At 34.2% G+C, this 26,133-nt stretch overlaps 1 protein-coding gene across 6 annotated transcripts in view; it reads right to left on the bottom strand.

The window, feature by feature from the left end:
- Nucleotides 1–926: 926 nt before the first annotated feature.
- The window catches only part of COBLL1 (cordon-bleu WH2 repeat protein like 1), a 130,534-nt gene continuing 105,327 nt past the window's right edge, over nt 927–26,133 (bottom strand). For all 6 annotated transcript variants that reach the window (XM_045559385.1, XM_045559386.1, XM_045559388.1 and 3 more), the window contains 8 exons: nt 19,915–20,068; nt 19,391–19,465; nt 18,056–18,175; nt 16,236–16,470; nt 15,192–15,286; nt 10,200–11,767; nt 7,852–8,028; nt 927–2,206 (listed from right to left, as the gene is read on the bottom strand). In XM_045559385.1, coding sequence (XP_045415341.1) covers nt 2,120–2,206; nt 7,852–8,028; nt 10,200–11,767; nt 15,192–15,286; nt 16,236–16,470; nt 18,056–18,175; nt 19,391–19,465; nt 19,915–20,068 — 2,511 coding nt within the window. In that variant the 3' untranslated portion in view covers nt 927–2,119. The remainder of the gene's footprint in view (nt 2,207–7,851; nt 8,029–10,199; nt 11,768–15,191; nt 15,287–16,235; nt 16,471–18,055; nt 18,176–19,390; nt 19,466–19,914; nt 20,069–26,133) is intronic.

Raw genomic sequence — 26,133 nt, 5'->3', positions numbered from 1 at the left:
TTCAGGTGACACAGTAAAGGGAACTTTAATATCACTAGATATTGCAAAATTGATGGTTGTGCCAGTATACTTTCCCACTGTTTGATGTTCTTGACAAAACTTGCTATTTTGAAACTGACATTTTTTGCTGATTTGAGGTGGTACCTTCCTGTGTTTTTAACTCATACTTCCCTGATTAGTGAAGAATATTTTTTCCAGGTTAGTTGGCCTTTTGGATTTCACACTTTCAGTGTGCTCATATTTCTATTGAGTAGTATTTTTATGAGTTATAGGAATTTTTATATTTTCATAAATTAAACCTTTCATATATATTGAAAATATTTTTTGGCTTACCTTTTAGCTTTTATAGTACTTAATGTACGTACGTTTCAAATTTTAATGTATTTAAATGTATCAAATATGACTCTGTCTTTGTGTCTTAAATAACTTTTCATATGCTGAGGTCTGAAAATATTGAATATATTCTTCTAAGTTTTAAAATGGTACTTTTAAAAAATAATCTTTAATACCAATAAAATATATTTAAGGTTTGAAGTAGGAAGCCAAATTTATTTTTTTCCAAGCGGATAATCAATTGTATAAACACAACTTTTCAAAAATTCACTCCTTTTCTACTGGCTTATAATGATATAACTTAAGTGTCTATACATGAGGATCTCTCCAACTCTGATTCAAGGAAAATGGCAGCACCATTTAGCATTTAAGATGCCCTTACCAAGTATCAGGAACTGTACAAAGCATTTCACATGCTTAGACCATGGATTTTGGAGTCAGAATGTCAGGGCTTAAATGTCCACTAGGGAGCCCTGATAAATGGTAGGCCTTACTATTATTTGTTTGTTCACTGGCTGATAGAAATGTGTGTATCAGGTGAGGTACAAACATATCCTGGTTGACACAAACTACATTTTTTAAAAAAGCACCCGAAATATACAACTTGCTTTTATTTAACAGGAAAAAAAAAATCAACACATTTTCCAAAGAGGCAGATATCCCAGTAGCTTTAATAGAAACAAATGTAGTATCAGCTTGTTTGAACAAAGCTTTTTGAATAAGTGAACAATTAAATTCTTATCATAGGGACAGAACCCCAACAAGCCCTAGATCCCAGAGTAGTTATAAGCCAACAAATTAGGCATTGTTTTGCTTAACAGCTTTAGCTTTCACGTAAATATATATTATTTAGAATATTAGCATCTGAACTACATAATGACTATTTTATCATTTACTTGAATTAAAACCAGGATTTCTGACTTCCAAATAGTCTTTAAAGTTTTCCAATATGGACACAAACTAACCCCTATTCCTCTCTACATATCAAATGTGAAATAACTGTCACAATATATCAACATTTTCACAGATTTTTAAGGCTTCTGGCACATAAAATGTGTAATATCTGTGTGACAATGTCATAATTATATACAGAAAATATTTAAAATTATCCTTGTGCAATTTAAATTCTAAAGATTAAAAAACCAAGTGTTCCGTGTTAATAAAATATTAAAATACTATGAGCTTCCTATAAGTTTGACACTGATTTATAATTACATAAAGAATACACAGCTTTTTCACACTAAGTGATTCATTATGGAAAATAATTTTTGAACTGAATATACTTATTTGATATCACTAGTTTTCTAACTCCTTTCAGCACAAAACAGACTTTATTTAACTTATAAATGTTTCCAATTAAACTAACACTGAAGCAGCAAATGTCAGATCTATGTTTGCCTAGCTATTTATGTGTCATACAAATATATGTCTATGCATCTTAATTTATACTTTTATCTAAGTCACCGTTGTAGAGAATGTGTCAGTAAGTGAAGTCAGTAAAAAGTGATTATTTCTCATCTGAAAAAAAAGTCATTTACACTTTGTTTTAAAGTTCTAAAGCAGCATATTTAGCTCTTAAGGCAAAAAAAAAAAAAAAAGAAAAAATTATTATAAATTATAAATTCTGATAATTCCTCTGGCATTAAAAGCCATAGCACAAATTCTTACACTTTAACAGAAAATATATTAGTGCACATCTGAATATACATTTGCCAGCATTTTCCATTAGTATGAAGTTGGTCTGTGAAGTGGAAATGGTGAAGCGTGCAGTACAGCAGGGCAACATTCAACTGCCATCCTGGGCATCAGGGGACATGGAATGGCTGAGTCTTGACCTTCCATTCACAGATACTGTATTTGATGGCACAGTAACCTAAGGGAAAGAAATATACTTTGCACCCATCAATTTAAAATGGTACAACTGTCTAATTATCAGTTTCCAACAATTACCACATTTTAAGTTCTTCTTAATTGTAAATGCATTTAGTATTTATTACTTAATAAGTTATAAATAATCAATAATAAATATTCACTCTACTATAAAATGAAAAAATGAGACAGTTGTTATTTCCACAACAAACAAGTTAAATAATCCATTAACACATTTTAGTCTTTACAAAATTACCACATCAACACAAAGGACAAAAGCACAAACTGACTGCAAGGCAAGATGTTAAAGAGCATTTTCAGCTAGATTAATTTTGGCTCCCTGAAAGTGCCTTAGAGAATGTAGAAAAATAAAGTGAATTCCACAAAGTAATGAATTTTACAATTTTTGCATTGATGGTATATATTAACTTGAAGTTTCCCTCCCAGTGACCCCTTATTGACAAAACAAAACAAATAAACTCTGGTTTTTAAAATGCTTTCATATGAAGGGCTTAAAAAAAAAAAAATCAAATCTATGACTGTTGTGCCAAAATAATTGCAGAATGAAAAAGTTTTTTTTCCCTTCAGTAAATCAACTCCTAAGTTTCAAATTCTATGGCAAAGTCTTCAATTTGCAAACTGTGAGTGAATGGAAACACTAAAATAAGAATTTCCTAAATATTAATAGCTTAAAAGTCTAGCTTTAGAACATAAAGGAAAATCATCTATATCCTGAATAGTAAATATGTATATTTTCAAATATTAAATAAAAAATATAATGAAGATATTTTAAGTTTATCTCTAGATTATAATTTCACTAATTTAGATTCACAATTAAACACTATCTCACAAGAAGAGAACTCAAGTACAAATGGCCACAGATTCTGCCTATCAACAGAATAAATTAGTGAAAAGGAAAATGAAATTGGCAAATGTAGCTTGGATTTAGTTTCCTTGTGCTTTGTGTCTTGCTTTTACTAAATGGTCATCTAAACTAACGAGTTTTCTTGTCTATCTTATGAATCCAGGATAGAGTAAAGTGGCTGACACTACAACCTGACATAAAATGGCTAAGAAGAGGAAGTGCCACCAGCAGAAGGGAAAACTCATCTACACCCTGTTCAGTATTCATTTCTTTCCAAATATAGCCAACAAGTGACAGGTAATGACTTTTCATTGTGTAATCATGGTCCGAAATTCTCTGTGTATAGAAGAATTACTACTGTAATTCTTGCCAAAACTGTAGTCCTCATAATTCTTTGTGAAGTGAAAGAGAAAATTTGTTTTAGGCATTTAAGAAACATACTGATGTTTAAACTCTAAATATCTAATCTATAATTAAAGGCACTCATTGTAGCACCATATATAGAATGTCCACCAATAAGGAGCAAATAAGCTATGTTATATTTATATCATCAAATACTATGTACCCTTAAAAGAATAGTATGGATATATGTAATCAGATGAAAAGTTTCAAAGAGTATATGTTTATGAATGATTTGTAGAAAATTCCATTTTTGTAAATTAAATGTTTATAAACTGCAAAAGTGGTCTAGAAGGTTACACAGCAATCTATCAAGAGCAGTTACTTTTGGAGAAAAACGGCATTTCCTTGGATATTTAAAAACTTGTTTACTAAACTTTTAAACATGAGAAGACATCACTAGAATACTATTCTATAAATTATGAGGGCAAAATTCTTATCTATTTTAATGTCACTTTATACCCACTTTACATCAACATTTATTTTAGTAGCCTGGCACACTGTAGTGCTCAATGAATATTTCTTTAATAGGATATAACTTTTTACAAACATTTATAAAAGTATTGCTTAAATTTTTTGAATAAGGAACATATTACACTATAACATATACTTTAAAAGAATAACATTTAAGAACTTTCTGATGTGAATATCTACTAGTTGATTGTCTACCCTTGAAGTTTAAAGAATTTTTAGAAATTTCATATAGCTTTCTTATTTCAATAAGGAACATAACTATGAAATGTCCTATCATTTATTTTTACTTTAAAAACATAGGAAAATAGCTGCCAACCTGAAACTCTTTGGTTGTTCAAATTCAAACCAAGGAAATGTGAGTAAAAAGCAGACCAATTAAATAAACAAAAAAGCCAACAGGATTCTGGGTGACACATCCAGTTTTTCCCTTTCCCTCCAGGCTTCTATTGAGCCAAAGATAAATTTTAATTCTGAGAAAACAAGTAATATACAGTGCTAAATATCATTCATTAGTTTTTTTCAGATCTTGTTTTTACAAACCTATGTTTTATTTATAATAGTATAATAACTTTATTTTTAGTAATATAGGCACCATGGAGTACTTAAAGCAGCCAAAGTAGTTTTGTGTCAACATAGGCCAATGATAATGGATTAATCAAGTCTTATTCTCTATAATTTGCTGTTTCATATATAAATCTTAATGTCAAACAATTTATAAAACAGTGAGCTAGATTTATTAAAGCTTTATAAGACAAGACTAATTTCCGTGACTACATGGGGGTTGAGTGGAAGTAAGGTATGGAAAAAACCCTTCAGAATCTTGAAAAAAAACATGGCATGTTCAGGACTACATTTACATTAGAACAATCAGCGAGATAATTGTTCTAATGTGAACCAACCATTATAATGAAGGTTAATTGCTCGGGTATGAACCAGAGCCATAAGGCAAGTTGGTACCTGGAGTTAAATTGAACATTTGGGTGCCAAGATACAGGCAAATATAGTGCCAACTTTCTGATGAACAATCTAAACCTAATGTCAAAATCACTGGAGATTTTATTTGGCAGTGTAATTGTTGTTTTATAGAAAAAGAGTCAGAATTTAAAAGAAACTGGAGAAATCTTCAGTACAGGACAGAAATGTGGGACTTAAGATCACAAGAAATTAAGAGCCTGTTTGTTATCATTTTTGCCACTTTTTCCAATTTTATGGAATAGAATGCATGTGTGAAAAGTAAATTGAACATAAATATTCAGCCCAGTGAAAGTAAACAAACATGCATATAACCCACCACCCAGGTCAAGAGAAAGAATACCTTCAGTCCCCTACTAATCTGGTCTTTATTTAGAATTTATATATTTTCTTCATCATAGATTTTTGCATTAATTTCGATATTTTAAATATATTACATTAAATAACATTTATCTTGATTACTTAGTTTTTTGATTCCCCTTTAAATTGTGTGCCTGTCCTATCTCAATAGGCTCTCAACAACCCTGTTTCTTCCCTTCTGAAGGTAACCACTATCATGATTTTTATAATTACTTTCTTGTTTTTAAAAATAACTGCCATCTATGCATGCATCACTAAATAGTTTTGTATGCTGTCAAACTTTACACATTTGCATTTTTGTGTGTTTCTGTTCACATTATATTTCTCTGTGTTTTGTACATTTTATTGTGATAAGATAATCCATTCTTTGCATACACTACTATTTAGTCTACTAATTAGATATTAAAGTTATATTTACTTGGAGTTATTACAAATAATATCCCATGAAAATTCTTACATGGACTATCTTATCACAATAAAATGGACAAAACACAATTTTTAGGATATGTAACTAGATGTAAAAATCTTGGTCATGAAGTGTGGATACAGTAAACTTTATTAGAGCCCATGTCCATTTTCAGTGAAATGAAATGGATTATGTATGGAATTTTCATTAAAAAAATTTAGGAGGTGACACTACATAGACTTAGAGCTTTCAATAACCTCCTACTGAAAGAGATAAAATTTTAGACTCAATAGAACCTAAAGTAATGAGTTTTAAACAGGATACAATTACAGGGTCATCATTTAGGGCCTGCTTTCTCTGTTGATTCATACCCAGCTCATTCTGGAAGCAATGAACATTTTCTATGTAAAAGGACTGCCAAGTCAGGGCCCATAACACATCAAGTATATGGCTGCTGGCCCGTACAACTCTGTTGGCCTAAAAGAAATTTTCAATTTAATGCACAGTTTTCTACAATTAGTTCACTGAAATTGATTAATATCTTCATTAAGTACAAAGGCATTGCAATCAGTTCCTGTGCAGTTACTTGGTTCCCCCCGTGGTCCTGATACACCAATGTAACCTCAGACCCAGTCTGTGAATGCATAGACGGCACAGGCTTCATTTCATTCATTTTTGTATTCCCAGTATCTAGTATGATGTTTGGTATTTGTCTGCTTAAAAAATGCTGGTCAGATTTATTGAACTGAGAAACCAGTAGTGAGTGGTTTGAAACTCATCCTTAATTTATTAATACAAGATCAGAAATAGGAAAATTTTCATAAGTGAGAATGTGCAATTTATTAACATGGGAATGTATCACCCCCCAAAAATATAAATTTGCCATGACCTGTGAAATACCAATTTCAATATTCAAAGCTAATCCAAATTTTTATGCAGGCTGGCTCCTAAATGCAGACTTTACAAATAATCTACAAAATTCAAACTTAATCCCCTAAATTATTCCTTCCTGTTTCCTCTACTTTGACAGCACCCAGTATTTTGCCTTGTCACTGTGTTTGCCCAGATGGGAGTGCCCAGTCCTCTGGGAGGGAATGGCTGACATTCATGGCTCCACACAAACACACACAAAAAAACTAGCTCAAGCACTCAAAGTCCAGCCAATGTTGATGTGGTTTGAAAGGCCTGGAAAGCCTTTCGCCATTTTTTTCTATCTTTATAGGATTCCTGTTCCTTTGCAGATTTAATTTCTGTTAATACAATGTGTTTTTTGCTCAACAAGTCTCTTACTCTTCTCTAAACATCTTCTAAAATGGTCAGAGAAAGAATTCACAAAATTAACTGCCCAGGCAGTCGGTGGTACAAGAAGTACTTTTCTTGTCTTGGATGTTGGGTGCTTCCAACCAGGAGGACCAAGGGGAGAAGAGGACAGAGGTTTAGGGAGATGACTGCCTTTAGGGGGTCTAAAGTGATGATGCCTTGCTCAAAGCTTCAGCACATCCTCTGTCAGTGGGTGAAGGGGACAACGGAGTAAATTTGCCTGTAAAGAATTCCCTGTGACACTTGTTCAGTGTTTGCCCTGCAAAGAAATATACCTCCTCTCCTGATGCTCTCCTACACGCCTTAGTGAGGAGATGCTAGACAAGTAGGGCAGGACATTACTAAGACTTGAATTTCTGCATTAGTCTCATCTAAATTCTCTAGATTTTCTTTTCTGTTTGTTTAACTTATAAAACTCTCCCCCAAACCCCATGTATGGTAGTAACTTCTTTAATCACTGCAGAAGCTATGACTGAAAACTTGCAGGTTCCTATCACCTAATCCACACCTTATCTGGAATAGGGAAGTATTTTCAAAAGAATCTTTCTTACTGTGTTAACATAATTTCTCAAAACACGAGTCCAGAGCACTTTCTCTATATATTTATGTAAGAATGAACAAAACCCATTTTCTACACCTGGCCCACATTGTGGAAAATAGACTCGACATATTTTTAAGTATGTGTGAGACTCTGGACTCTTTCAGCTTATACTTCAAAAATGACCCCTGACATAAAAGAGTAACTTTTGGATTCCCATTTAGATTTAAATGCTAGAAAAAAAATTTTCCCTAAGTATTAGTTTGACAATGTTGAAAATAAACCCAATGTCACCATCTGATAAAAAAAACTTACCCTTTTCAATTTGGCAGCAGCCTCTCCAGAACGGATTGCAGTCAGCAAACTCTGTCGGATCTGTTCTGGGTCAGAGCTTTGGAATGTTAAAGAACTTTGTCTCTTAAGGGTGAAGGATGGGCAGTCAGTTGGAGTCGGCATTTGGGAATTCTGTTCATTACATGCAGAGTTATTATCCTACAAAAATAAATGCAAAACATTTATATGAATACCAAGAGAAGAATAGGCCATTTTTGCCCAAAAAAAAAAAAAAAAAAATTCATCATCTTTAAGCATCACCATTTGCCATACTGGTGCTTTAAACACAGATCTATTACCTCATCCACTAAATTATCTCTAATTAAGTTGGAAGATGAAGGCATTCTCTTCTCTTCTCTTGAACTCAGAGGCTAAGGAAGAAAAGTGGTACCTCTCTTTGTTTCATAAGTACAGTGGTAATTTTACTGTGCTTGAGTCAAAAAATGCTGGTTTTGCCAATATATGGAGTTGGCTAGAAGCAGCAAATTGATAAAACAATTTTCACAAACTAACAAAATAACCCATGTGATGGTTCCAACATATTAGGCTGCGAAACCATTATTTTTAAATGTACAAAACAGTCAAATACTCGCAATTTCATCTTGGTCAAATCTAATATATCTTCTAACATAGGAATACTAATTACTATGCTACACTTAATAGCGTACTTTGTGTTTCTGGAAGTCACAGGGATTAAGTACTGACCACGTTTTATTTCTTCCATGAGACTAAAAATAAAAATTAGGAACTTCCAAACTGAAGAATCAAAAATTTAATTAAACTCTTAGGAAGGACTATTTAGTAAATGATTTAACTGGTGTATGTTATCAAGTAATCTTTAGAAATGTCTTTTTCACACTGCCAAATAAATATCTTTACAAAAAAAGAGCTAAACAGGGCTCAGGCAATGACATAAAAAGTATTATCTAAATCAAGCTCCTGTTGTTTAGGAATGGTATTCCATTCCAAGAAAAAACACAGGCTTTTTTTTCCCAAGAATTAATCTCTGTATTATACATTTCGTCCTGATGCTATATCAAAGTAATAGACATGAATGTAAAATATATGAAGAAATATTCTTCAAGATAAATATTGCTTTAGAATTATGGAAAAATCTTTACTTGGCAATATGGTTAATGTTCTCTTACTCTAGGAATGTTTGAAAAAGTAGTATTAAATACTTTTGGAACTGTCACATAAGTATGAAAGCATTCTTTAAACACTATCAGAGTAAAAGTACACAAAGTATTTCTTAAAAATTGCACGAGGATTATCATGATTCATGTTGTGAATTTCATCCTCTCCTTTGACTGTATTATCTGAACCTAGCAAAATACAGCATTCAGTTGACCAAACACTAAGTTACATAGTGGTTAGATGATATTTTGGTCAGCATACATATTATAATTGGAAAAGTTGACATTGAATTGACAAAAAGGGGAACTAAGAAAATTACATTTTATTTTTATTTATTTATTTTTTAGATAGTCTCACTCTGTTGCCAGGGCTAGAGTGCTGTGGCATCAGCCTAGCTCACAGCAACCTCAAACTTCTGGGCTCAAGCAATCCTCCTGCCTCAGCCTCCCAAGTAGCTGGTACTATAGGCATGCGCCACCACACCTGGCTAATTTTTTCTATTTTTAGTAGACACAGGGTCTCACTCTTGCTCAGGCTGATCTCAAACTCTTGACCTCAAACAACCCTCCCACCTTGGCCTCCCAGAGTGCTCAGATTACAAGTGTGAGCCACTGTGCCCAGCCAAGAAAATTACATTTTAAAACTCTTTCAATTTAATTTATTTATATATAAAAATGTGTGATAAACTGAGGTTGAATGTGTATGATGGAAAATGCATAACTGAGAGACACTCAATTATTTTATCTAGTCTCTTACACAATTTATGTTTCTACATAATTAAAACTATTTATTTTGCTATTATATAGTACTGTAAAATTGGTGAAGAAAATAAAGTAAGCCAGAGCATTCAGAAAAGTTGAAAACAAATTAAGATAAAACACAGGAAAACAGTTAGAACCATAAACTAGTACATCATACAAATATATCAGCAAAGAAATATTAAAACATTTGCTAATGGCACAATATATAACGACCTTATAGTAACACCCAAACAAGTTATATGTATTATAATAATTCTCAGAGTAAATAATCAGATTCTATGCATTGCCACTCTTTTCCCTATAATAGCTTGATAATAAGATTAATAGGGATTCAGAGTTGAGTAGCACACAAACACACCGACATGCTCGTTAACCCCTGTTTTTACCATGTTGTTAAATCTGAATCCTTATTTTCAAAAAGGTAACATTTACCTTATCAATCACACCGGGCTGTGGAATGTCCACAAACTCGTTTACCCCATGAGTCTTCCCTTCCTCGGTGGTGGCTGGAGGTTGGGCAGATGCACCATCACTGGATGATTCGGTACGTGCTTTACTGAAAGACTGTGACCTTTTCACTACAGCAAGGGCAAATGGCGAAGGAGCGGAGCTCGAGTATGGGCGTGGGGCACCAAAAGCCTTCAAAGTCTTCAGATTTAGTGCTGCTACCTGACTAGAGAGAAGAGTCGCAGGTTTGGGAGCTGTGGGAGGAGGAGAGGTTTCAGCAGGCTTCTGATTGATGATGTCATCATCAGTTTTTTTAACCTGGGGTTGTGGAACAGAGTGAGTTGTTTCACTTAAGGGAGAAAGAGTCTGCTCTGAAGGAGGCAGAGTATCCCTTTCTGCCTCTTTATTTGTTAGTTCTTTTGGTGCAGGATTAGGGGCAGCAGGAAGAGTTTTGGCAGCTGCAGATGTCACATAGTGACCTGATGCTCTCTTCTGCATCTGCAGGAAAAAAGAACTTGGTTTGGCCTGGGGATTTGAAACACGAGATTTAAATTTTGACTCCAAAATATTGTTTATATCTTCCAAATTTGGCACAAAAGGAGCTGTGCCAGCGTGTCTTGTCACTTTGGCAGTAGGTATCAGAAGATTAACTGTGGCATCGTCAGGTGAGCTCACAGCACTGTGTACCTGATGCTCAGTTCTCAAGTTCGGTTTAGGTTTAAGGTCCGGTGGTGGCTCCTTTGGACCTTCAGAAATAACACGATCTTCTGTTTGGATGGCAGTTTCTTTCACATTCTCTTGAGTGTGCTTTCCTAAAGTATGTATCTCCTGATCATTTTTATACCCTATGGTTTCTGATTCACAGTCCTTCAATATTTCCAAGGATTTGGGAGGCACTATTTTATAAGTAGTCATTCCAATTTTGGGTATATACTCTCTTGTAATTTCATTTGAAGGTTTTGGTTTGGGATTGTAGTCCTGTCTGTAAAATGGATAATTCTTTAGGTAAGAAACAGCTGAATGTTTGTCAATCCCATCTACAGGAGGCAAAAGATCTTCATTACCACATGCACAAATTGGATCTTTTATGGTGGATTGGTCTTCTGAATGTATAATTAGGGTACCCTGACTCCTGAATTCCCTTGAGGTATCCACAGAATCTTGTGATACTGAGGATGAGTGTTGAGTTGACTTGTTAATATTTGAAGTTTGTACACTTTCATCAACTTTGAGATCAGACAAATTATGATCTTGTTGATTCCTGTAAAAACTGTTATGGGAAGGGGTTGTCTGAATTGCTGCATCTTGCATTTTTGTCTTCTCTGCACTGGGCTGATTCAGTTTTTGATCTGGTATTGATGAAGCTGCTACGTGGTTTTCCTTATGACTTATAATGGCATCAGTTTCACATGCCGGAGAGTTTGACAGTCTGTCAACTTCCCTGTCCACGTTGTTACTTTTGGTAACACCGGCTACACTGATTTCTGTCTTCCTCACTCCATTTTTCACATTATCTTCTGTATTCTTTGGAAAGACAGTTATTTCACTTTGAACTATTGAGAGAAAAAATATCAAGTTAAGTGTAGGAAAAAAAGTAGAAAACCTCAAGTTTTCAATAACAACCTCCCCCAATCTGAAATAGGTTGAATTCTACAGATAATTTTCAACTAACTATACAAAGGTAGGTAGAGGCATACAACATGCTAATTAACCCCTCTGAGCCTTAGTTTGCCCAGATATAAATAGGTGAAAATATTTGTTTTATATTATATATGCCATTTATATAGCATGCTCATTAGGATAGAGTACTGACCAGAGTAAGCGCTCTATAGAAGCTATGTTTCTTCTTAGAAGTGAAAACTTGGTATTTTCATTGTTAAAAATGACAAAGGAAAGAAATTGAGAAAAAAAAAATCACCCTATTTTTTTTCCATTTTGACTCTTTTATAGCCCTAACATATTTATATTTCATTAAATATAACATTAAAAGGGAAAAAAAATCCCAGCAAAGGTTGTCAGTTTTCATTAAGGCATATAACAGAAAACATTACCTTTAAGATTTGAAGTAAAAACAATTTAAGTTGATTGTTTTGTTAATTAAGTGTCCTTGCTAAAGACTTTAAGAGAACTCTATTTTTAGTCATAACATGAGTGATTTCAATTACATAAAAACAGTCATGTTGGTTTAGATTTTTCTCTGTGGGAAAAAGGTATCCTTGTTCTAGAGTCACAGTCAAAGTAGAGAAAGCAACCTCGCTCTCTCCTGTACTACTTTTCTTCTTGATTCTAATTCAGACCTCCTGAAAATGAAAATCCCTTGCCAGTATCTAGGTTAACAAAGCAACAGCTTCTAGTCAACAACATGTTGGCAAAGCACTGGCATGAGGCATATGGAAGGAAACACAGGCTTATGAGCCTGCACCACGTGCCTCATACTGAACTAATCATTTATGTGCTGTGCTCCTCTATTCAAATGTCCTGAAGAATCATGCCTCCTGCATGACCACTACCCTTATCTTCAAAACCTTAGTGACCTTTTCAGATATGGTAGTAGTTTGCACAACACAAGAGAAATGTGGACCTAGGGTGTCAAATCATGAAAGGATGTCAAGTATTTCTCTGTAGTTTTATCATCAACCACAATTGCCTGTAAGAAGATAAGATCAATGCACTGCCTAAAATGTAATGAACTATGTAATATAGTTCCTCTGTTAAAAAAAAAAAAAAGACATGCATGCATACCAAAAAAAAAATCATGTTGTCAGGGAAATTTGTATATGAACAATTGTTTAAAATACCTTCACACTTTCAAACTCTGCCTAATTGTACACATTTTTGGTCATAGCAGTTAATATTCTATATTATGTTGTAAGATTCATTAAATATAAAATTTAAAAATGGAATTCATTTTTATTCTTTCCTGATTATCAGAATATGTATCATCTACTTCAGTGACTTCTTTTGTCAATGAGCAATAATTATTGACTTTTGTGATTTATAAAATTAAGGACACTTCTGATTAGCAATCATAGAAGTAGTACACTCTGCCTCTTAATTTACTTGGTTCATAAGTACTTTTTAATATTTATATGAAAAGCACTACTCTGAACCCTGTTATGAGCATAAAATAATTTAATTAATGGTCCCTGGCAGCAGAAAATGAGCCTAAATGTATTTTCTTCTCTCTTGCTTATTTCTCATTTTTCACTGAATATAGGTATTTCCCAGTTTATACAATAGAAACACTTCCCAAAAGAAAGCATATCAATGCAAAAATATATTTTAAAATAAATCCCCTATAATGAACCCTAATTTATTGGTTTTAAAACTCTACGTTTCTTTCTTTTGAATTTTTGGTGGGTTACACCTACTTTACCATTGTCTAACTCTGAATGTCTCATCAACATTTCACAATTATTCCAAATGACTATCAGGAATGGACACTTAGAATCCATCCTCATACATATCTGACAATGATACATATCTGACAGGCATCTGTGAAACGTGAGGCCATTTTTCAAGGATGGCCAGTAGAGGGAGAAGGTAGCTTTTGTATTATCCCACCCCCCTACTCAAAACTGACACATCAGCCACCTTATGAAAGGATGATATAGGTTAAGTGTAAGTGATTTAGATTTAGTGATTTAGATAAGGATAGGCAAAAAAGAAAACAGAATAAAACTAATTTAAGAATAATAGGAATTATTTATTTTAAAAAACACCTACAGTTGACAAAGGTCATCGTAATTCCTGTACAGATCAAAATATTACATAAGTGTACTTGTGACTCTAACCTGATGTCAAAATCTTAGAGAAAAATGACTCAATTTCACTATTATTTTAATGAGAAGGGAGCAGCTTTTAAATCATGATTTCTCTATAGGAAATCAATAAATCATGATTTCTGTGATGCTACTGCCATAATAGTATATGCTGTGAAAAACTGAATCAAGAGGAAAAGGATGGGGAAATTACTTTTAGATCTTCTCAGTATGGTATCTCACAGTGGTATTGAATGTGTGGGAAAATGAATCAGAGGCATACACAGTCAAGTTAACACACACATATCATACATCTAAAATTATATATATATAACATTGGAATTATCCATGTCTTATCCAAATATGAATATTATATTCCTATGTTTTCTAGGAATCTTAACCTAGTATTTTATATTAACATAGTACATTGGACTATAGGAATTCATAAACCATTTGCTTCTTATCCCCTTAAAATACCACTGTGTATTCCTTGAATTTTCTATTTGTATAGAATTGTTTTTCTGAAATTCCATCCTAGGTAAATATTTTAAGAGTATCTCAGTATTCTTCTAGGTGCTATGAGGAATTTAAAAAAGCATTAAAATTTCTCTGATCCAAGACTGTCCAATTCAGTTGAGGAGTCAGGAATACAGAATTACATGGCTTCTAATAATGGAGTAAAAAAAATAAATGAAATGTTAGGATTTGAATAGAAACTGAATAGGTAAAGCAGATGGAAAATTGTTTTCCATGCAAAGACAACATGAATATAGGTCTAATGGTACAACTGAACAAATTATATCATGAGATATATGGACTAGGGAGTTAGATAGAAAAAAGAAATAGACCACAAATAGATAAATAGAGGATATATCTTTAAGATCCAAAATCTAAATTAGATAATCTCTAAGATACAGTAAAAACAAAAGTACACAAGGTAGAGCACACTTTAGAGCAATACTGACTGAGTTTAAATCCTAGGTCCAACAGTTACTAGTTGTGGGACCTCAGCCGAATTACTTAATATTTCTCCAGTGCAATCCTCTGTAAATGGGAACTAAAAATAATAGTACCCATAATACCCATAAATGAGATAGGTATTAAGTGAAATCAACATATGAGATTAAATGACTTAATACATATGAAGTACTAAGAATCGCCCATGTCACATAATACTGTTATGAACGTGTTGGCTAGTAGTGTTTATATAACTCACCATTCTCTTGGTTTGGGCCCAAAGACTTCGAGCTTCTTATACTATCAACTACCAACTCTTCATTGCTTGTATCACATATTGTGCTGTGTGGTCCTCTGAAAGATGTGATATTGTATATTATATGTTGATACTATTCAAACACACACGCACACACACACAAAGAAATCAGGCAATAATTTCCAAAGACAGATGGACTAAAATAATCATCTTCTTCTGCCAAATACAAAATACAACTGAGAGAAATGATGCTATGAAACATTAGCTTTCATATGGTGGTCCAATTACAAAGAAAAATATAAGAAGCCTCGTAAAATGGACACCTTCCCAAAAGTGTCTTTATTTTGTTATTACCAGTTATTTGTCTTTTAAAGAAAAAGGAAATAAATGAAACATTTTAGCTTTACATCTGGCAAGATCAACTGTATAAATCAGAATGTGGATGGCTCTCACTGATTTTGTGGTGATAGAATAATTTGGAGACAATCCCATGCAAATTATAGTAAACCTCTGATGAAGATGGTTTATTTTGCTTGGTTGATTTCATCTTTATTCATGGTGTTACATTTCAAACATAATATACGTGGACTAGACTATAGCTTTCCATTCCCACTGTCAAGTGCAAAGTTGATCACATCATAAAGTTGACTGCAAAATAATACTTGTGATTTAACATCACACTTTAATATACAGAATTGTTTTCATATACCGTGGAAATCCTTCAGGAGTATTTGGTGAAAACTGAAAATTAAATTTAGGTCACATAGGTAATAGGCAAAACACACACACAAACTTTGAGTCATACAAATTAACTATGTTATGGTTTATCTGTACAGGGACAAAACTGTCGAATTTGATTTTCTTTGAACATAATTATGTGAAATTAGATACTTTATTAACAAACATTTTTATCATGATGGTAAAAGGGATGGAGTATAAACCAAAAGGCCGACTGTATTTGTCTTTAAAATATCAGATCTATATTTCAGAGGACTAGCATTAATTACACAAACCGCCACCAACACCTCTGGCACACACACTACTTACTGTCCATCTGTGCTTCTAGTTGTGTGTTTTTCTTCCTTGGAGTTTTGTGAGGACTTTCCATTCTCATTGCCAAGGGCTGAGTCAGGATCATTTTTCAATGCATTTATTTTATCAGTAGATACAAAAGGAATATCTTGTGACTTCAGAGAAATATTTTCAGCCTCATCTTTAGGCACTTCACTCAGTTCTTCCTTTTCATCTATCTCCTCAAGGCTATAGTCAGAGTTTATTCTAGCTACAAAGAAATGCAGATATAATCCTAAATATTAATTTGCCTCATTCATCATATGCAATCTTGGCAAGGAAAAATTTTTAAAATAATAATTAGCTGGACTTTTTAAAATAAACTTTCAAAAGACATTTTGTAAGCCAACAACATTTTACTTGTGAAGTTATTAAAGCTTAAAATTTCACTAAGATTTTCTGAATACCTGACAGATTTTTCCTAGGGATCATCAAAATAGGAAAAATTGCCTGACAAACACTATTTGTTAAAAGAGAATAGTATTAAATTAAATCTATGAAATTTGTATTACATTAAATCTATTCTAGTGCACTACTTTCTCTTCTTACTCATTCAAAAAAATGCTGTGTCAAACACTATTGTAGTTGCTGCCAGGGTTGTGGGTTTTTTTGGTTTTTTTTTTCATCTTTTAAAATGATGTACAATTTACATTCAGTATAATTCAGCATTTTTGGAACATAGTTCTTGAGTTTTGACAGACATATATAGTTTTGTAACCACCACCACAATCAAGATATAGAAGAATTCCATCAACCACCTAAATTCCTCCATGCTTCTTGGCAATCAATCCCTGCCACTAACCCTAGCCTCTGGCAACCATTATCTCTACAGCTGTGCCTTTGCAAGAATGTCCTATGAGTGAAATCATACACCCTCTAGCCATTTGAGTCTAGCTTCTTCATTTAACATAACACATTCAAGATTAAGTCATGCTGTTGCAGGGATCAGTTATTCACTCCTTTTTATGGCTAGGTTAGTAGTATTTCAATACATGGAAAAACCAGTTTGTTTACCCATTCCCTCAGTTTAGGGACATTTGTGTTGTTTCCAAATTTTGGCAATTATGAATAAAAACTCTATGATAACTCACGGGCAGGCCTTTTTGTGTGCAAGGGCTTTCTTTTGCTTGAGAAAATACCTGGGAGTCGGACTATTGGGTCATATAGAAAATGAATGTTTAAATTTTATTAAAAAAACAAAAACTTCCAAACTGTTTTCCAAAGTGGCCATATAATTTTGCATTCCCACAAGCAATGTGTGATAGTATACTAATTTTAAACAACTGTTTTGAGGTGATAAAGCACTCTTTCTGGGTCAATGAAAAATTGGGTAAAATTTTGATCAAATTCAAGTATTACCTAAATATAAAGCTTTGTCATTTTACAACAATTCCAATAATTTTAAAATAAAAATATTAAAAATACTACTATATAAAATAAGGCATGTATAGATAAGAAAGTAGTAGTTCAATAAATATATATAAATATTCTTTTATATATTATATATAGTTATGAATCAAAAATAATAAAGATCAGTTTCCCCCAAAAAGCAGAAAACCAAATAGAAGAGAAGCTGAAATTCTTCAGAACCTCTGATTTTATTAATGTCACACTGTATCCTAGTCATCTATATGGCTGGGGAAAATAGCAAACTCCAAACCTGAATAAAATTTCAAGTGAAAAGGCTAAACTCCTATTTCTTTATGAAACATTTGTACATAAGGGTTCAAATCAATACTTGATGACATCTTAATCTGCATGACACAAAGCACCAGCCAAGAAAGTCAACCACCTACGTGTCAGTGATGCTGCTGCTGCCTCAGGTGTTCCAGGGCACTCGGAGAAAGAGGTTTCCTCCATCAGCTCGGGGGCAGTGCACTCTTCATGACTGAGGAGCCCAGGACCAAGGGAGGCTTCTGTGGCAAAGAAGTAGAATCTGTGGAAATGGCACTTAAACAACAGAGTTAAGGCCAGAAGGGAGCAACAAGCACTTTGGAAGAAAATCAGACTTGTTAGCTCACAATTATCCATGCATTAAACAAGAGGAAGTAATATGGAAAAAAAGAAGGGAAACAGATATCAAGCAAAGTTTGAACAGTATGCACACCTTCTACTAATACTTCAGAATCTTCTAATTTCACTACACAGTTGTAGTTGTTAACATTATTCAGTAAATTTCCTCTGTGGAACAAAATGGTGTCATTGATATCCTTTGTAAAAGCTGAGAAAACTCATTACTAGTTATCTAACAGTAATATTCTAAGTCTCAGAGGAGGGAAGAATTCTTACACATACATGTTAAAATTCCAAATCCCTAAATATCACTTGAAGATGAAAGATTCAAAGAGCGTTTTGAGTGCTCCTAAATATTTCCTGTATTTGTGAATATTAATTATCAAAATTAGGTAGAGTTATATTGAGCAATTTTCATACTTATCAAGTTATCCCATGTGAAAGTACTAGCATAATCATATTCTATTTTGGTATGATATTATTAGTGTATCACATTCATTTATATCTCACATTAACTCTAAAGATTAAGAAATTTTTTACTTATAACAGCTTCTAAATAGCTTGAAAATATTGGCAACAGTATTAGCTTGCATTATTTTATTTTTGCTGGAATTTCATTTGTTTGGGGAGAATCCATAATGAGAGCCAGATACTACAATAGAAAATATTTTCATGGTAACAAATTTTTGTCATTAAGAGTAGGATAGTTCGCATGCTGAATTCATACCTGGAATAGTTGCATAAAGAAATTGTGCTTGCACCTTCATGTAAGTTTTCTCCTGCATACACCAAGATACATTCCTAACTATAATGTGTCATTACTCTTGGGAAGGAGGTTAATAAATGTTAACCTGACATTGCATAGGGAAAAACAGGAGACCAAATAAGGAAGTACTCAAGGTATAATTCCAGAACTGAAATTTTGACCTCTGCCAGTTTCATACTCTAATCCTGGTAGGGAGGGAGGAGAGAATTCATTTCATGGTATAAAATTTGGGAAATGAGGCCAAAGAATTTGTATTTCCTTTGTATTCAGAGCATTACAAGTAGATTCATTTCTCAATTGTCAGGAAGGTTCATTTTCAGTAATAACAGAGTGTGGAGTAAAGGTGTCATACCTGGGCTGGATAGCCCCTCAGGAGAGTTGGCTTCTGAAACACTGTCTGGAGGAATTCCATCTACTGACTGTAAGACTGAAAAAAAAGAAGCAACACAATATAAAGTCACACTGACAAATGAAGCAATTCCTTAACAGTTTAACTTATTTTTATATAGTTCAGAAGGAAATGAGCCCTAATCTTGCTAGAAGCCATTTTATACAATACTATCCAGCTGTGAAACAACTTAAATCCACATGGATTCCCTTTCCTACATGTAGTCAATCCGAAATGGCAGGATCTTTCTGAATAAATTCATGAATTATACCATGCTTATTTTAGGGTAATGGACCCGTACAGTTTTGTCATTTTGTTATGCTGCAGATTTTTAAAAGGCAGCTACCTGAGACTAAGGAATTATCTTTAAAGCCTAGGTATTATTATCATCACAAAATTAAAGACAGAACTTATAACCTATATCATTTCTACTGTCTGTATTAAACAAAAACACAACACAAATTTATTAACGGGAAAAGTAGCATTACCAGTCCCTTGGCTGTCTTTATCACTTTGATGCAGGGGTAATTTGGAGGGTGGGGAAGGTGCTTTCCGCTTTGTCCTTCTCAAAGACGAATTTCCTCCAGATGAGCCCCTGAGCTGCAGTGAGCCTGTTCTCACTATGCCTGCTCCACAGGGACTCTACGGAAAACAAAGTGACCAAACACAATCCTGTATTTAGAAATTAATAGCAAACTTGAGGAAGACACTGAACTTTATGTCAAACACATCATATACCAACATGGAACATCATAGTCCTTCACATTTACGGAGCATCTGCCACATGCACAAGTTGGGCTATGGGATGGACATTTAAAGAAAAATAATACAGCCCCTCTCAAGAAACAGGCTAGGATGGGAGACTGACATGCAAACAAACCAGCAGTAATGTAGAGGACTCATAAGTAATACAGTTAAAAACTAATTTGTTAAGAAAAATCTGGAGAAATTATTGGATATAATGTATGGGATGAAAAAGGGAAGATTATTTGCACATTAACAGCTGGCTTGATTAATCTATCTCTTTTCAGCACCAGCGTATCAGTGAAAAACATTGCAAAAATCTATATGTCTACCCGAGGCAAGGTCCTTTGAGGTCACCGACCACAAACAGCTACTGCTCACACTCATAGCACGTGACTGTCAGCAGATCCTAAGACAATCCTGCCTCGGCAGGCTGGATGGTGCCTCCTGGCCAATTGTCACGTCATCTTTGCTCTTTCTCTTTACAACAAAACGAATTAAAACTGTTGTTCAGTTTGTGTCTCCAATTTCTTTTTTCCACTTGAACCCTTCCAATTAGATTTTTCTCAGTCCTTGATCCATTAACTATTCCTATCCACGTCACCAATGACTTTGACCATAAATAAATCAGTGGTCCCTTCTCAGAACTCATGTATTTGACCTGTTAGCAACATTAAACACAGTTGTCCACCCTCCTAAAATGCTTTTTCTTCCATGGTACCACATTCCTTACTCTCCACAGATCAGTCCTCTCCGGCTACTGTTTTCTGTGTCCGCTCCTTTTTGTCTCTTGATAAATATTGCCCTGGCTCAGTCCTTAGACATATTCTATTATATTTACTATCTCTGCTCATCTCTTGGTGATCTCATCTATCCTCTTATTTTTAAAGTATTATTTATATGCTGATGAATTCCAAACTTATATCTCTATCCTGGATCTCTGTTCTGATCTCTCCTTAATGTCTAAGGCCACTTCAATTTAGCATGTCTAAAACTGAGATCCTGACAATCCCTCTTTACCACTCTCTCCAAAATCCTGTTCTTCTCACGGTCATCCCTGTCTCAGGAAAGAGCCGGTCACCTTTCCACATGCCCCCATCTTTTCTCTCACACCCCACAATGAGTCCACCCTTTTACGTTCTCCCTTAAAAGACATCCAGCAACCAGCTTGACTGCTACTCCACAGTTTGAATCATCATCAAGAAGCTTCTAATTGGACTCTCTGCTTCCACATTGCTACCCTTTGATTCTTTTTCAACATAGCAGCAAAGGGATCCTGTTAAAATGTAAGTCAAATTAGGTCACATTGGTTAAACCCCACTAATGGTTCCCTTTATAAGGTCATCGATTCCTGGCCCCTACAGCTCTCTGACCACCACCTTTGAGTATGGAGTGGCTCACTCTGCACCAGCCACACTGGCCTTTTTGTTGCTCCTCAAAAGTAGCAGGAGAGCTCCCACCTCAGGGCAGTTGTCCTTTTGCTGCTCCCTGTGCCTGGAATGTTCCTTCTTTTGATAACTCAATGTCTTACTCCCTGATTTTCTTCAGGTCATTTCTCAAATGCCACCTTTTTGATGAACTTGTCCCTGACTACCAACACTTCCTATCTGGCCTCCTAGCTTTATTTTTTATGATCAGCATTTAACAGCTATCAAACATAGTATGTAGTTGACTTATTTGCCTTGCTTCTTGTCTGCTTCCACTAGGGGTGACTATAAGGGCAGGGATGTTTTTCCCTTAGTATTTTGCTCACTGCTGTATCTCCAGAACAATGTCTGGCTCCCAGAAGTTTCTCAATACATACTCACTGAGTGAATGAAAAAACAATGGATGATATACTACACTTATATATACTGATAATAGTGGGGGTGGGAGTCCTATTGGAACCAGCCACAGTAATGATTAACCTGAACACTGAACAGTGGCTGGGCGGGGTGGCTCACGCCTGTAATCCTAGCACTCTGGAAGGCTGAGGCGGGAGTATTACTTGAGCTCAGGAGTTCGAGACCAGCCTGACCAAGAGCGAGACCCCGTCTCTACTAAAAATAGAAAGAAATTAGCCAAACAACTAAAAATAGAAAAAAGTAGCCAGGCCTGGTGGCGCATGCCTGTAGTCCCCCGCTACCCAAGAGGCTGAGGCAGGAGGACTGCTTGAGCCCAGGAGTTTGAGGCTGCTGTGAGCTAGGCTGACGCCATGGCACTCTAGCCCAGGCAACAGAGTGAGACTCTGTCTCCAAAAGAAAAAAAAAAAAAAAACTGAACAGTGCCCAGTGTTCAGGAACCTGTGCTTAGTCCACTGCATAAACATTCATTGTGTGTCTAAAAATCTCCACCTTTAAGTCAACCCAGGTCGCTTCATCATACCTTAAAGGACTTTAATAAAAGTTAAATATTTAACACTAGGTTGTCAGATCTTAGCAATGAATACAGGAATGTGTACTATGGTATATAAATTTGAAATATTTCATAAGCAAATTTAATGTGAAGGATTAAAGAACTATTTATAACTGTCTTCAGCTTTTACCAACAGAATACATTTCCTTTGGTCAAATTATGACATTTTAAAAAACAGGTTAATATTAAATTATTTTTAAATCTAAAAAGTTTACAAAATGAGACACAGCAGAAAGGTTTCTACTTACTAAGGGAAACTGCTTTGGTTAATCATTAGAGATAGTCAATTATGTACTTTAGTTAGAGTCACTGATAAATCTGCCTGCCATTAATGAAAACCGCACCTCTAACAGGAATGTACATCACCAAATTTTATGGTCTGTGAAAAGGGAAATACTGTAAGGAGAAACAGAATGCACTAATGAAAGTGGCAAGGTCAGGTTAAAAACCATGCCAAATAGCTAATCCCCTAGAATTCACACCCAGATCAGAATTCACTGATTCAAAATGGAACTAAATTTAGCTGAAGAAAATAGAATTAACTGGCATTCAATAGATTTACTGAGTACTAGCTCTGTAGCAGTTATTAGATCACTTAATCATAGTTGAATTATAAGATATGGGTCATTGAAATAAGTGTATCCTGGATAAGAATTAAATGAAAAAATACAAATAGAAAAATTTAAAAATTGAATTAAGAGACAGAAACAATACAGCCTAATTCCAATGATGGTTAAATGTTTCTAATAGAAGGTTTTGGGTTATTCCTATTTTTTTTTTTAACAGACTCACTTAAAACATAGGTTTTGAGTTATTTCTAATATCATTTTCACATATTAGAAGGCTGGGGTTAGTGGAGAGAATGTAAGCAATCCCTTGAAATTGTCTTAAAATCCTTTTTCTTCCCTGCATTTCCCCCATCATGAAATCACATTTTTTTCCTTTAAGGGACAGACTCACATCATACTTCTCCAACCTGGACATTCCCAGTTAGTACTATGAAATAGTATAAAATACCTTAGAACTGACATTAGGTTTACCTTAATTTACTATGAATTATGTTCCAATGACTGAACTTTCCAGATATCTGAGGGTCAAATTTTAACTCTTAAGTCTTGATGGAAGACTTTTAAAATAATTTTACAGCTTAAACAAATGTCAATATTATACTACAATGAATGTAATATAGATGTATAAGATGATATATTGAATTTGCAAAATAGGCAAAGGTATCAAGTATCAAGGTCAATTTTTTATCACAATAAAATCAGTTTTATGGTTGAGTTGATCAAAAAATTAGCACACTCTCATATGAAATACAAACAATACACATATTGATGAAGAAAAAAATAAAAATCACTGTAAATCCCAACAAATATAGGTTATCTCATAGAAGTTTTGGTGTCCACCATTAACACGTGTATCTTTTACACCTATATATACAGATGCTTGTGCACACACACATACACACACACACATGCTTTGGCTTATTTTGGATAAAAGCACACAAGTCAATGTCTTTGTTATGATGGTTTTTTGAAAAATAAAATGCTATCTCTTGGTGGAATGGGACAAGTTTATTTCTGATATCCTGAATCTCCTCTTTTGGGTGGCACATCCTCCCCACTCTTGAAAATCTAGGGCTTATACATTCTATTTTCTTATTCACTATATAAACTTGCTTTAAGATTCTTCATTGACAGCATGGATAGCACTGATAGCAATCTATACTTTCATTTCATTGACTCTGAAACATTGAGATAGCATATAACCAAGTCTTATCAATGGTAACCCTTTGCTTATAACATTTTTTAAAAGCCCAAAGATGGGGGCCTAGCTCAGAAGTAATCTTGAATGAGAAAAAGACAGGACGAACTAGGAGAAAGCATAGCCCATGATCAAGTTTAAAAGACAGGGAACAGTGGTAGCCATGATTCTCTGTGATCATAGTGTGGATAGAGAGAGAGGTTTCTAGGGACAGGGTAGGAGAATACAAAACATCTACAGGTTAACTGAGTCTAGGACCTCTACCAGAGGGAAGCTGCAATCAAGGGGACAAACTGGGGCTAATCTGTTTCTCCAGAAAAGGAGTCAAGGCTATAAGGCAGGCATTATCCAAGTGACCCCATAAGCTTATCACTGTAACTCCAGGAAAGAGACCCGCTTTTCTCTCTTCCCTGGCTGCTGTTAACACAGAGAAAAGCCAGTGTCCCCATGAGGTCAGAAACATCAAAGAGGTAGAGAGGCTAAGTAAACCTCATACTATGTGGACTGGTAAAGGAAGCCTCCTAACACTGACTATTTTCAATGCTGTTTTATTAACTCAGTATGCTATTTCAGAGAGGTACATTTTGTATACTAATAGATAAGGAAGAGAAATCCACATTAAATCCACAAATGACCTACTGTTCTTTGAATAATAGTTTTCTTTAAAGTTTAACAACTTTATAATGAGCATAGCTTTTTACTTTTAGGTCAGAGGTAAAACTGGCAGAAACCTAAAAAGTAATGGCTCAAAGGATTTTTGTGAGGATTAAATGAATAATGTTCTTAGAACCTTGTCCGGGACACTAATAAGCATTTACCATTGCTTTTGTTATTATGAGTATGACTCTGAAAATCTGATGAAAACTACAATGACAAAGTATGTATTATATCTTCGAATGCCTTATAAAGGGAAGCAGATTAAGTATTATACTGTGCTAATACATTCCTCTACTGAATGAAACCAGTCATATTTTTGGAAGTACAGACAGCTGTATTCCATATATCAAACTCCAAATGCCATGGTAACCACTGTTCCTAAGCAATTGTAGAAATATGTGTGTGGTCCACTTTCTGTATAATAAATGTAAGAGGAAAGTGGAGGGGAAAATAAAATGTTACGTGATAACCTGGATAAAAGTCTAAAAAGAGGTATATTTCTTAAAGATTACAAATGCATATTACAACAGAGAAGTACAACCTTAATTTTAATCCTACATGTTTTACACAAAGTAAAATAAGAATACATACCTATACATTTCATAAAATAAGAATATATAGCTGTACATTTCATAAATATATGGTAATATATCATCTTATCTGCTTGTATACCATGATATATATTAAAAGACAAAATTGAGTAAAAGGTGAATAATGTAAAATATTTTTTAAAAATGAAGTCAGTTATTTAAAAAACTAATACTCTGGGTATTAAATTTCACTTGCATAATACTAGATGGCAAAAAGTTTCAATTTCTCAATATCTGAGTGTTTGCAGAATGCAAAATGAGGCCAAAACAAATGTCCAACAAAGATCATTTCTTACTGTGTTTCCAGCCACAACTCAATATCCCAAAGAAAATGATGTACCATGCTTGGAGCCAGGAGAAAAGCCGCTCATTGTTGTATATACATAATTCCAAGCAGCAAAGCCACACCAAATGTGCCAAATGAAAAATTCTCCAAAAGATTCTGTGAATTCTATAAGTCAAGATTACCTACAACTTCTTTTCAACTCTTCTTCTACTTCTTCAAATGTAAAATAGGCTTAAGACACTAATTTGTCAATAACATCAGGACATCCT

The sequence above is a fragment of the Lemur catta genome, chromosome 8 (genome assembly GCF_020740605.2).
Source record: "Lemur catta isolate mLemCat1 chromosome 8, mLemCat1.pri, whole genome shotgun sequence".
NCBI lineage: Eukaryota > Metazoa > Chordata > Mammalia > Primates > Lemuridae > Lemur > Lemur catta.
The sequence above is the reverse complement of the archived record's forward strand: the minus strand, read 5'-3'. Positions and strand labels throughout refer to the sequence as shown.